This window comes from Gorilla gorilla, chromosome 2 (genome assembly GCF_029281585.2).
Source record: "Gorilla gorilla gorilla isolate KB3781 chromosome 2, NHGRI_mGorGor1-v2.1_pri, whole genome shotgun sequence".
NCBI classification, from domain to species: domain Eukaryota; kingdom Metazoa; phylum Chordata; class Mammalia; order Primates; family Hominidae; genus Gorilla; species Gorilla gorilla.
The window spans coordinates 197,619,495-197,631,987 of record NC_086017.1 but is presented as its reverse complement, the minus strand read 5'-3'; the positions used below and the strand labels follow the sequence as shown (position 1 = coordinate 197,631,987).

The following is a 12,493-nucleotide window of genomic DNA, read 5'->3' as shown; positions in this document are numbered from 1 at the left end:
GAGGTAGTCTTCTGACTCTTACCTCTCACAAGCTTTGTTGAAGAAAAAGGACATTAGGAATTTCAAAGAGGCTGCTTAAAAAAAAAAAGAGAGACTCTTTTGTTCTTAATTTTTACAACTTTGTCTGGGTTTTGGTTTCTTGACTCAGCAAAGTCGATAATGCAGCCCTGCTTGGTAAGCATTAAAGGCGGTACTGAAGCCTTCCTTTATTTTATAATCCCAATTGTTTTTTCTAGAAACCATCAATAGCGTCTAAATGACTGACTCAATTTTTGGATCCTATTCTCATGACTAAGCAAATGTTTGACTGAAACCAGCCCATATAAATGTCACTGTGCCTCTAACTCTCTGTAGCCATTCCTGAATTTCTTTCAGCACTGGGAAAACCAGTCTATGCACCAAAAATGTCTAAAACTGGAACCAAGGTAAGTAGTCATACTGATTTTTAGCCTACCCGCTTTTCACCTAATGATGCATTAAACACACAGAAAAGCTTTTGCTGCTTTGCCTAGAGGTGAGTATGATAGTGGTTAGAGAACTGGGATTGAGAGAGAAGATTAAGAAATGCTTATTATATTTTCTACCCTTAACAGAATTACCGAACACTTTATTAAGGGTTTATCTTTATGTATGGTGCTATGTTAAATACTATACAGGTAATTTATAAATATCATTATTATTTCTGCCTTCTAGCAACTAATATGCTATGCAACTGATATTCTCCATAGGAATAAGGCATGCTAATGGGGATTATATTGAGCAGAAAACTTTTAATAATCAATTAAAATTTTGTTTTCTGAAATTTAGCCTCAACCATTTGTGTTCTAAAAGGCCAAAGTGGATGGGCCAATCAGGTGAATAAAGTCCTACATCTCTCTTCCATTCAAGCAATTATTTTTACTCATTCCTCAAATAAAGTGCTCCCTTACAGTCAGAAAATTGCCTCTAAAATATTTAACTCACAATTACTGGATTGGAAATTATTCTCTCAGGTAGGGCTTTGGGAATGAGGGAATATGCCTTCATTTTCTTTTTTGCGCTTCCACTGATGAGACAAAACCGCTGCCTGATTTTTACCCCCAGCTATTCGAAAATTTTCAAACCCATTGAATCCTCAAAGAATGGCAAAGAAATGTTGAATGAATATTTGTATATCTTTCACTTATATTCTCCAGTTGTTGACATTTTGCCATATTTGGTCTCTCCTATCTCCATCTCTCTTTACTAAACCATTTGAAAATTAGTAGCAGATTTTATTATACTTTTGCCTTAAGTATTTAGGCATGTATCTCCTAAAAACAAGGGCGTTTCCCTGTATAAACACTGTATCATTAGCATGTCCCCAAGAGTTATCATAAATATAATAGCTAATATTGAGACCATATTCAAATCTCCCCTGATTGTCCCCAGAAAAGGGCTTCATGGTGGACTTTTCCCCTAATATAGGATCCAGTGAAAAACACGTATTGTACTTGGTTGTCATGTCTCTTTATTCTCTTTAATTTTTTTTAGCCCCTCTAAAAATGTCCCTCTACCCTTTTTGTTGTTGTTTTTGAGACATTTTTCAAAGCCTAGGTTAGATGTGTTTTAGAAAGTCTTGCAATCTAGATTTGTCTAATTGTTTCCTCATGTTTAGATTCAGAATAAATATATTTGGCAAGAAAGCTACATAGGCAATGTTGTGTACTTCCTGTTGCATCATGTCAGAAGGTACCTGTTAACTTGTTCTGTAATTTATTAGTGCTTGATTTTTTTTTTCATTGGAAAATAGAACTAATAATCATGCTTGTCATTCAGGAGGTTTGGGGAGAAAAATTAGTGTCTTCAGTGCTCTGAGGTTCTTGAAAATATACCATGCAAATCCCACTAAAAAAGAATTTTTGGTTCTTAGAGGAGGGATATCCATATATCTTGAGGTAAAGCTGTTATACAACCATCTTAGATGAAAACATCTGCTTTTAAAGATTTGCAGAGTAGTAATAGTGTACTCTTTTTTATTTATAGCTGAGTCGTTCATTTAGTTAAATAACTTTTGCTTGCTAGGGTAAAGGAGATAGTAAATTATTTCTTACTCTTTCTCATTGCTTCTTCCTTTCCCACTATCTTGCTAGCAGTTTAATCAGAGGAGTTATGGGCTTGGCAAAAGGAATAGATTTTACTAAGTATGTTTTCATTACTTCTGGGATACTCAAGATATTTTTCTCTGTGCTGCATTGGATTAGTAGGCCATTTTTCCAAAAATAAACCTGATAATGATAGGAATTTTGTAATAATTTCTAGGAAAACTTTCTGCACATTTCTTTAGCCTTCTCTACAAAATATTTTGCCCAAGGGTCAAAACCTCTAGGCTGACAATAGCATGGATTTCATGGTTATTCTACAAAAAGAAATTGAGCACAGCTAGGTGCAACATTCTCTGGCTCTGAGATATAGAAGGTCTCCCACTGAAAGGAGAGCTTAGTCTTGGAGCTCAGTAATGATTCCATAGCAACAGGATGAGGGCTTTGTTTCAACTTTTGGATGGTTGGCTGGTCTCCTGGGAGGGTGGACATCAGGTGACCTTATCAGGCATCGTGTATCTTTTTACTTAGCAGATATTGATAATTAGTCACGCAAATGTGCAGAAGGCAGTAAATGTGAGAAACTATGAAGTGAAATAGATGGTATTATTAACTTCATTTCCCATAGGATATCTTTTGCAAAGGCTCTTTTTGGTGACTTGTTTGGTCAAAAACCAAAGGCAAATAGAACATATGAATTAAGGAGTTAAGAATCTATCCATTCTTAGAGAAGTTATTTGACTTTCCTAAAGATCTCTCCACAGGTCATGAGGAAGAGCCCCTCAGGCTTAGGCCCAGCCTTGGTCATTGTCCAAGAGAGTAAGTGCTGCCATGTTAAACGAAGCTAACTGGGCAGGCAGAAAGACAGCAAAGGAAAATAAAGTGAACAATAGTTCACTCACCAGGAGTTTTGCACTGCAGCCCCCCAGCTTGTCTGCAACTAACTTGTAACTAGGTAGTGACATTAGGCCAATCACTTAACTTCTTCATCTGTAAAAACTGTAGCAAAAGCTTATTGCTAATTGTGAGTCAGCTATTAAACTAAGTACTTTATCAACATCCCCTTGGACCGTCAGAGCATACCGTCTGCAAGAGACACTGTCATCCTGTTTTGCCAATGAAGAGCTGTAGAGAAAGGTTCATTGCCCTGTCCAAGGTCACGTAGCAAGAAAGCAGTAGTATTGAGACTTTTCTTTTTTTTCTTCATCCGTAAACTGAGGTACCATATATCTAAATCTGTACTGTGCTAAGATGGGAAGGGAACTGAAACATAAAGAAATTTGGGCAGGGGATAAAGGAGAGGAAGTAGATGATTTAGGGGTGGGAAGGAAAAAGGACCCTTTTAGGGAACAGGAAAGAGAATAATTGAGATAAATGGGAAGGGAAGGGAAAGATTAAGGTGGAGGGAAACAATTATTAGTATATTAGTATCTAGATAGAAAGAACTACCCAGGATAGAGGAGAATGAGATTTTATAGCTTTTTATGAGTCATTCTTCGTTTCTTCCTCTCATTCCCTCCTAATTAGTCACCAAATCCTGAAGTACTTTACTGTTTTCTCATCATCATTCACATTGGAGTTGCCTTTTGGTTGGCCCTCATCATCTCTCACCTGGCCCACAGCAGCCATCCGTTTCTAGGCACACACTACTAAGTCCAACTCATTCATAATCACCAAAGGGATTCCAGCATGATTCTGGTGTCATTTTTCTGGCTTTAGTTTCTAGTACTTCACCACATATTCAATATGTACTGGACTTAATGAACTACTTATTGTCCCTATAATGGGCCATGTTCTTTCACTTTATTCTTTTAAACATGTTTGTTCCTTTTCATTTGCCTCTGGAAAACACCTACTTATCCTTCAATGCTCAGCTCAAAGATCCTCTCAAGACAGTACCCGGCTCTGCTCCTTGCATCTGAAATGACTCACATAGTTTTCTCCCGTGAAATCCATAAAGTAAATCAGCCACAAGGTGGCGGCATAATGCCAGGTAATTAACTGTTCGAAGCATGACACCTGTGGTTTCAGTTTATAACCTAGCATTGATCTGAAATTCCATCTTAAAAAAAAAGAAGATGAAAAGATTGTGGAATTATTGAATAACAAGGGACAAGCTCTGTAGCTCATTTGTAGTTTTCATCGTGGTTTTCAGGAACTGCTTGGTGAATCCTTGGGAGTTCCTAGGAACTCTGTCTCCTGTTTCAGCCAGAAAAGCTCTGAGAGTTGTTTTAAAGCCAGAACTTCCAGTCTGCTGTAGTCTTCAAATAGGAAGCTGAAGCTCAGAGAGGTGGCTGGATGAAGATAGTAAGGCTAATTGTAGAGAGGGAGCTCTGTAGTCCAGACTTACTGTTTCTGCTTTCACAGGGCTGCATATTTTTCAGTGCCATCAGAGACCTACCCCAGGCATTGTGGCAGAAACTTGATAAGAGTTGGAGGCAAAGAGGATTCTTATCATTTTGTTACTTTGCAACTACTCTGTTGGCAATAAACTAATAATAAAGAACATAATATGATACATTTTCATATATGAAAGCTCTACATCTATCTAAAATAAGCTCTGTGAAGCTTAAGGTTTACGCTTTATTTTTCTCTGTGTATCCTCCCTATCACCTAGGAGTCATCTTCATGAAACAATTATTGAAGTCAAGTGATGGGCACAGAGGATTGATAGCTCAAATAAGGCTTGGTACTTGCCGTTGGAAAAAGTATGCTAGGATTCTGGTGGGAGGGGTAGACATAAATGGATAATTTATAATATAATGTGGTAAGTACAGAGAGCTGTGGGAACATAAAGGAAGGAAAATGAACTTGAGTCTGAGACTGCTCGCTTCTATTAGAGCCCTCTTCTGTTTTGCTTCATGTTCAGCCTTCAGGAAGTACTCATTTCTGTTGTTGACAACTGAAGTTGTCTGTCAGAAAGCAATGTTGTAAGGTGATGTACAGCTACATATTTTTCCTCAAAATTGAGGTGAAAGGAATTTCTAAAGTAGGCATTATGTTCTTAATTTTTATCTGTGAATTAAGCCACCCAGCTCCTCAGCTCTTTCTCTGTTTGCCCTCTACTTCAGATTACTTTCTATGAAGACAAAAATTTTCAAGGCCGTCGCTATGACTGTGATTGCGACTGTGCAGATTTCCACACATACCTAAGTCGCTGCAACTCCATTAAAGTGGAAGGAGGCACCTGGGCTGTTTATGAAAGGCCCAACTTTGCTGGGTACATGTACATCTTACCACAGGGAGAGTACCCTGAATACCAGCGTTGGATGGGCCTCAACGACCGCCTCAGCTCCTGCAGAGCTGTTCATCTGGTGAGTCTGGGGACTGTGTACTCCCTTTGTTTCCCACGCCCTCTGTCCGCTTTCTCTTGCTTTTAGGTGAACATTTTCTTGAGTCTTCTCTACCTCTTAATGAGTAGCTGCTTGTTGGCTGCTGAGGCTTGAGTAACATCTTAGAGCAGCTCATCACAAGAATGACTACACTAATTTCCAGGGTGCTATCTCTGCCTCTTGAGTGTTTTGAAGAATTAATTTTTTCTTATTGAAAGTTAGCTGTTTTAGTCAGTACATGGTGAGATGGGAGTTCAGATCATCTAGCTTTCAAGGTAATAAGTTCTGAGCAATACTGTTCTCTAAGTTCTTGACCTGCTGTTGATTTCCATAATGGTTTCTGTTCATTTTCTCCTGTGTCTTTTCAGCCTAGTGGAGGCCAGTATAAGATTCAGATCTTTGAGAAAGGGGATTTTAGTGGTCAGATGTATGAAACCACCGAAGATTGCCCTTCCATCATGGAGCAATTTCACATGCGAGAGATCCACTCCTGTAAGGTGCTGGAGGGTGTCTGGATTTTCTATGAGCTACCCAACTACCGTGGCAGGCAGTACCTCCTGGACAAGAAGGAGTACCGGAAGCCCATCGATTGGGGTGCAGCCTCCCCAGCTGTCCAGTCTTTCCGCCGCATTGTGGAGTAATGACTTGAATGGGGCCATATTCTTCCTGGGGCCCAAATGCTGGCTGGCCTTGTGGTCCAAATAGGCATCATCAATAAAACAGTTGGCATGCATCCCACTGCTGACTATAACGCCTCTCCTTAAATGCTTCTAGGGACCAGCAATACAGTGCTCGCCACAGTGGGCAGTCACACAAAGCTACCCATCTGCCAGATCACCAATCTAGATCTTTGTGCCAGACAAAATGAGATCTCATTAAAAGGTTAGAAAGTCATACTGCCATGTGGTGGTTCCTTTAGCTTATGTTTTGCATTAATTCAACAGGCACAGTAATAATTGCTACCATTTATTGAGTGCCTACATTATTTCATTTTCTCTTTACAACCCTGTGAGAGGTAGTTTGTCGGTATTTTATAAATAAGGAAACTGAGAGAAATTTAAAAGTTGCCCAAATTCACCAGTTGGTGGATGGAGGAGCCAGGATTCAGTCCAGGCTACTTCTGCTCCCAAAGTCATTGTTCTGCTTTCTAACACATGCATTCAACACATTGGCTGGAGATCTGTGCATATAGTGTCTGTAGAAGCCCCTGAAAATTTTTAAAGGTAGAAAAGACGGGGTCCTCTGATGTTCCAATTGAGGGGACAGAGTGTCTATCAAGAACAACCAGTGAAAATAGGGTTATTATTTGAAAATGGTGGAGCCATAAGCCATCTGAAGTCCTTGTTTAAGATCTAAAGACTGCTGTGTTAGTTACTTCTCAATCCTAAGTTTAGATTTTTTGTGTAAAGAAAGGACATATTAAAAGTGTCCGTACATTGTAATAGTTGAAATGGAGTTTTATCAAGTTTTACTTGCTTTGAGTAACCCCTGAGATTTTATTTAATCTTGAAGAGGAGAATGATGAAGGAAACAGTATGGCCAGGAGTATTTAGTGAGCATACAAGTGAACCTGGGGATATGCAGAATGCACCCATCTGTAAATGAGATAGCAAAGCCCCTGTCATCTGGGAGCCTTCCCCAAAAGGACAAATTAGAATTGCTAAATTTCCCTTGTGTGTACTCTATAGTGCACAGTGCATACTCACCCCAAAATATGTTTATTCATGTTGTTATCTTCCCCTCCCTTTTGTCATTTTGTCTGTTTCAAGTGAGAGACTGAAAAAAGTGGGTGTAAGTAAGGGAGGGAAACGTGACAAATGGAGAAGGAATGGGAGGCCATTTGCTGAGCTGCAAAGAGCTCTGGCCTGTGAGCTGACTGCAGCCATCAGCTCTGGATCTTGCCACCATACCATGAAGCTACCTTTCCTTATCTCCAAAACAAGGGAGTTGAGCCAAATGCTCTCTGGAGTCTCATCCAACACAAACATTCTAATCCCCCAGACACCAGCAGGAGGACATTAAAAAACTAGCTGATGACCAAGGACTACTGACACTTACTTTTAGAGGCACAGTTTCCGGAAGTGACCTCAGAGATCCACTGATTTTTTGCCAAAGAAATAGGTTGTGATAAGTAAGTTAGTATCAGTCTCTTTTCTCATATCAACTGCTTGCCATGTTCTTTGGTGAGTTGGTCACAGTCTGTTCAACTAGAAAAGTAGTTCTGGCAGCAGGGTAGGAAAACAAGAAGTGTTAGGATGACTAACCACAGTTTCAGAGAAGTAGAAGATGGCTTTTGACAGATAAAAGCAGGATTATTATTTTGGAGTGTTGCATGCCTCCTGGTTCATGCCTTGGTCCAGAAAGAGATTGCTATCATTTTCTCCAGCTGCAGACACACCAATCAACTTTCTGCTTAAAAGGAATTTGACTAACAATTGATATTAGAGGTCAAAAACACTTTATATCCTTATCTATCAGTCAGTCCCAGCTCTTTTGGTAGAACATTCAGCTGTTAGGACAAGAAGCTGGTGTCTTACCTGTCTCCCACACCCAGAACAGCACCTGATAATTCAGTTATCTCCCCCTACCTTTTATTGTTTTATCGCTCTGAAATGGGGGATCTCAATAAAATAAAGCAAGGACACCCTTAAACCATTTTAACCCTATTTCCATCACAAGAATTTCTCTAAGACAAGTCTCTGAATATTCCCATATATGGAGCTCACTGTCTATTGGGATAGAAAAATAAATATAAGTATGTCCCAAATGTTACATGGGACATACTTACACTAAGAAATTGTCATTTGTCTGAAATTCAAATTTAACTGTATCCTATATTTTTATTTGCTAAATCTGACAACCCTACTTCAAGGACAAGGCAAGTTACACAGGAGTGACATGGGGCTAAGAGCAGAGAGTGGTGCAAGCTGTGAAAATGAGCACATTACCCAATAGAAGGGCATTTAAATACTTTTTTTTTTTTTTAAATCACTACACACCAACAAAATACATCTGCATCTGAATGTGGCTTGTGGACCACCAGTTTCCAATCTTGGCTTGTAGGACAGCTCTGAATATCAGAAATTGTTTTTTTAGATTGAGCCAAAATCTGATCCCTGAAGCTTTCAACCTGCAATCCTAGTTTTCATCCATAGGATAGCTCTTTAGGTATTTAAAGATGCCTCCAGTTTGCTTCCATGCTGGCATTTCTACACTGAGCAATGCCTGTTTCTTTCATCCTTTCTCTCTTGATGTGTGGGCTCCCAGACTCCTCACCATCCTGGCGCCTCTCTTCGAGCTAATGGTCATTTCTCTCTCCCCACTGTCATAGCTGTATGTAGTCTGACCAGTGCAGACTACAGCTGGAGGATTATGTTCAGTTCTTTCATCTTTTTTCTCTGATCTATGCTGTTCTTAACTAAGCTCAGCTCTCCCTGTGGCCCAGCCCTGATATGGATGACTGGCTACCTTTCCCTAAGAGCCAACTCTCCAGTCAAAGGGCTAAAGAGTTCTCTTCCTCTTTGGGTAGTTAGACAGAAATGGATTCAAATTCTGCCACTTCCATATGTTAGCTCTAAGTCACATAATCTAACATGTATATCCTCAATTTTCTGTGAAACTAACATAACACCTAATTTGTGGGCATTAAAATGAGATAATATGTGAAAAATATGTAGCATATACAGTTAATTCTCATTATTTTCTGTACTTATACTCCATAAAAATACCTCAAACACTGAATTGCAAATATTGAATTATTGCTCTTAGATAAAATACTAGGTTAAGTTCCTGTAAGCCTCTGGTCACATTTTTGTCAACTGATCAATGCATAAACTTTTTTCATATGTGTTTCTCTTTAAAGACTCTTGAATATATGTTGTGGATTCATTAACATGGAGCTCAGGACCAGCAGCACTCTAACTGCTGCCTGAAGAAAGATGATCTAACAGGTATCTCAGTAAGGCACGTCGCAGCCTTCTCATGCTTAGGAACACTAGACAGCCCTTCAGCACTACATTTGGGGATGTTTTCAACAGTGAAATTACCAACGAAGAACAGTGCAATGCGGAAAGCATGACACTAAATGGGTTGAAAGGAGACTTGTTTACAGTATGGGAGCTGAAACAAGAAGGGGGAGCATTTGTTCGACCTTAGCTGGGAATATACTCATTGGATGACTCAAATTTTTCACTGCTCTGCTCATATCCATAAATGATCACAAGAGCACCACGATTAGTGATTTTGCGATTACAATGAAATTGGAGGGAGTGGGTGAATTTGCAAGTATGGAATCTATGTTATAATGAGGGTCACCAGTTCTTTACCACCATGGTTGTCATATTAGTACTGTTTCTGAGTAGTAAAGTACTGCTATTATCAGTTTTGTGTGTGTGTGTGTGTGTGTGTGTGTGTGTGTGTGTGTGTTTTAACTTGTCTAGCTTTTTAAATCCCTGTTTCTACCCCCTAGTTGTTTTCAGAAAAGCATTTCTGCATTTTTGGCAGATGCCTCATAATTGGGAAGAAATATATCAGAATGGTCCAACCCATCCTACTACCTTGAAAAAGAGCCATATTTTTGTTATCATGGGAGTTCAGCCTTTTCTTAGCTCTCCCATAAGCTTCTCCCTTGGTTCTAGCTCCCAGCAATTTCCACAGCCAGCAGAATTGTCCCTAGAGTTCACGCAAGTCCCCCTTATTTTTGTCTCTCTTTTCTGAGGTTCCTCAGGAGACAGAGGGCAGCTAATCACTGAGCTTTGGGTGACCAGCTTCTGGCACACACAGGAGAGGAGAATCCCTCATGGGCGTGACTTCAGAGCAAGGGAAACTTTTCTGTCCACAGACACCTCACACCTTTACCTCTTCCTTCAAGCCTCAAACTTCAAAGTCAGGCAATTTTAGAACAGGAGAGGCTGGGGCTTCCCCATATACTGTAAAAACAGTGAGATTGGGGCTTACTAACCCCAGTTTACAGATGAGGAACTGGGGCTCAAAGAGGCTAAACAACTTGTCTGAGGTCATTGGTTCCAAAGCTCTCATTCTTTCCACTGTACCATGCAACTTCTGCTTCTCAACTTTCAAGACAGAACCATGGTAACTTGTCTATCATAGAATGAGCTATTTCTTTTTAAATAACTTTATTGAGATATAATTCACATGTCATAAATCCACCTGTTTAAAGCATACAATACAGTGGTTTTTAGTATCCTTACCGTTGTCTGTGTGCAATCATGAGCACAGGCAATTTTAAAACATATTCCTCACCTCAAAAAGAAACCCAGTACCCTTTAGGGATCACTGCCTTATCTATCTCCCCAGCCCCTCAGTCCTGAAGAACTACTTTCTGTAGATGTCCGAATCTATTTTCTGTATGTATGTATTTGCCTATTCTGGACCTTTTATGTCAATGAAATGATAAAAAACACATGGTCTTTTGTGACTGGCTGCTTTCACTTAGCAAAATGTTTTCAAGGTTCACAGATATGGTGGCCTATGTTGTTGCTTCATTTCTTTTTGTGACCAAATAATATTCCATTGTATGGAAATTCCACATTTTGTTTATCCATTTATCAGTAGATAGACATTTGTGCTGTTTTCACCTTTTGGCTATTTTGATTTTTTTTTTTTAAACAGAGACAGGGTCCCACTCTTTTGCCCAGGCTGGAGTGCAGTGGCATGATCATGGCACCCTGCAGCCTTGAAATCCTGGCCTCAAGCAATCCTCCTGCCTTGGCCTCCCAAAGTGCTGGGATTACAGGTATGAGCCACTGTGCCCGGACTGTGTATAAGTTTTTATGTGGAGATGTATTTTCATTTCTCTTGGGTATATACCTAGAAGTATAATTGCTGGGCACCTGAGCTATTTATTAAATGCTGGAAGCATGCAGGGCCTTAAAGACAATACAGACCTAGGTCGAATTCTACCTCTCCCACTTTCTAGTTGCAGGATTTGGGCAAACATACTTCTCTTAGTCTTAGATTTCTCATATGTAAAATAGAGGTAGTTATAACTACTTCGCAGCGTTAGATGAGATAATAAGAGAAAAATCCTTAGCCCAGTGAATGACCCAAAGGAGCAGGTCCTGAATAAAGGCTGCTGTTTTAAAATATGGAATCTCTGGAAGGAGGAGACCTAAGAGGACTCCCTGGTGGTAAACAGATTGGGAACTAGAGGGCTGTTTGTTTCTCCAACCCCTCTCTGCGTTAATAATCAATGATTTTATGAGATCATTTCTGGGAGTAAGTGGAGGGGAGGAGGTTGGGGAGGGGAGGGGAGGGGAGGTAGTGGTAGGGAGTACAGGAGAGCCAGAGAGCTCTGTGCAGCTGAGGGGGGTAGCTGATTGCACAGAAAGGGGAAGTTAATCTCCTCACTCTATTTCTGCCAGGCCTGTGCTGCCCACTTGGTCTTATCTCACCTAAATGATCTCATTTCCTTTCACTTTGGTCCTGTTTCCCCAGCACCAGTGTGCCCCTTTGTGAGTCTCAGGACTCTGGTTGAGTGGTTCTGGAATTGATTAGCTTTCAGGGGAAATACTGCCAGCACTTTGCCTTCTGGGACACAGCAGGCAGAGATTTATTCCTATTGTTCATGCCCCCACCCCGCTGACCAGGCCACATTAGCCTGTCCATTGAACCGTGGGGCCAGAACAATGGTGGGGCCTGGCTGTAGTGCTGACCTCCACAATTTCTGGGTACACACTGGATGGTTTGCTTGAGCTCACAGTGAACCTGGTGACCCTGGCTAGGCTAGTACTCCAGGATCCAGCACTCAGGACAGAAAGATGAATCTTTAGACTGTTTCTGTGAGCAGGGGGAGAGGAAAGGATGAAAGAAGGGGGAAGAGGGTTACCTGCAAGTTAGTTATAAATTAGAACCACTCATAAGCTTTTGGGGCCTCCCTAAAGGCCAGAGGTGCTAGCAGTTGTGAGGGAGTCACATTTACCTGCCACACTCACTGTGTCTTGCAACCACTTAGCAGCAGCTCATATTTGCACATACTATTTCAGAGTTTGTAAGGCTCTTTGACATACAATACCTCATTTGACCCTCACCATGATTATGTGAGAAACAGGAGATAGTTATCATTATTCCCATCTTACTCAT

General features: G+C 40.4%; 1 protein-coding gene across 1 annotated transcript; it reads left to right on the top strand.

Annotated features, from left to right (window-relative positions):
- Positions 1-216: 216 nt before the first annotated feature.
- On the top strand, positions 217-9,028 carry CRYGS (crystallin gamma S). Its single transcript, XM_019023735.3, has 3 exons — positions 217-425; positions 5,132-5,374; positions 5,761-9,028. The coding sequence occupies exons 1-3, from the start codon at positions 405-407 to the stop codon at positions 6,031-6,033; spliced, it is 537 nt and encodes a 178-aa protein (XP_018879280.2). The 5' UTR covers positions 217-404; the 3' UTR covers positions 6,034-9,028.
- Positions 9,029-12,493: the final 3,465 nt, after the last annotated feature.

What these genes read in the sequence shown, in the direction of transcription:
- CRYGS (XM_019023735.3), top strand. Translation starts at nt 405, where the DNA reads ATGTCTAAAACTGGAACCAAG. An exon ending in TGTCTAAAACTGGAACCAAG is followed by an intron (nt 426 to 5,131) that starts GTAAGTAGTCAT and finishes CCTCTACTTCAG; the next exon opens with ATTACTTTCTATGAAGACAA. An exon ending in CCTGCAGAGCTGTTCATCTG is followed by an intron (nt 5,375 to 5,760) that starts GTGAGTCTGGGG and finishes GTGTCTTTTCAG; the next exon opens with CCTAGTGGAGGCCAGTATAA.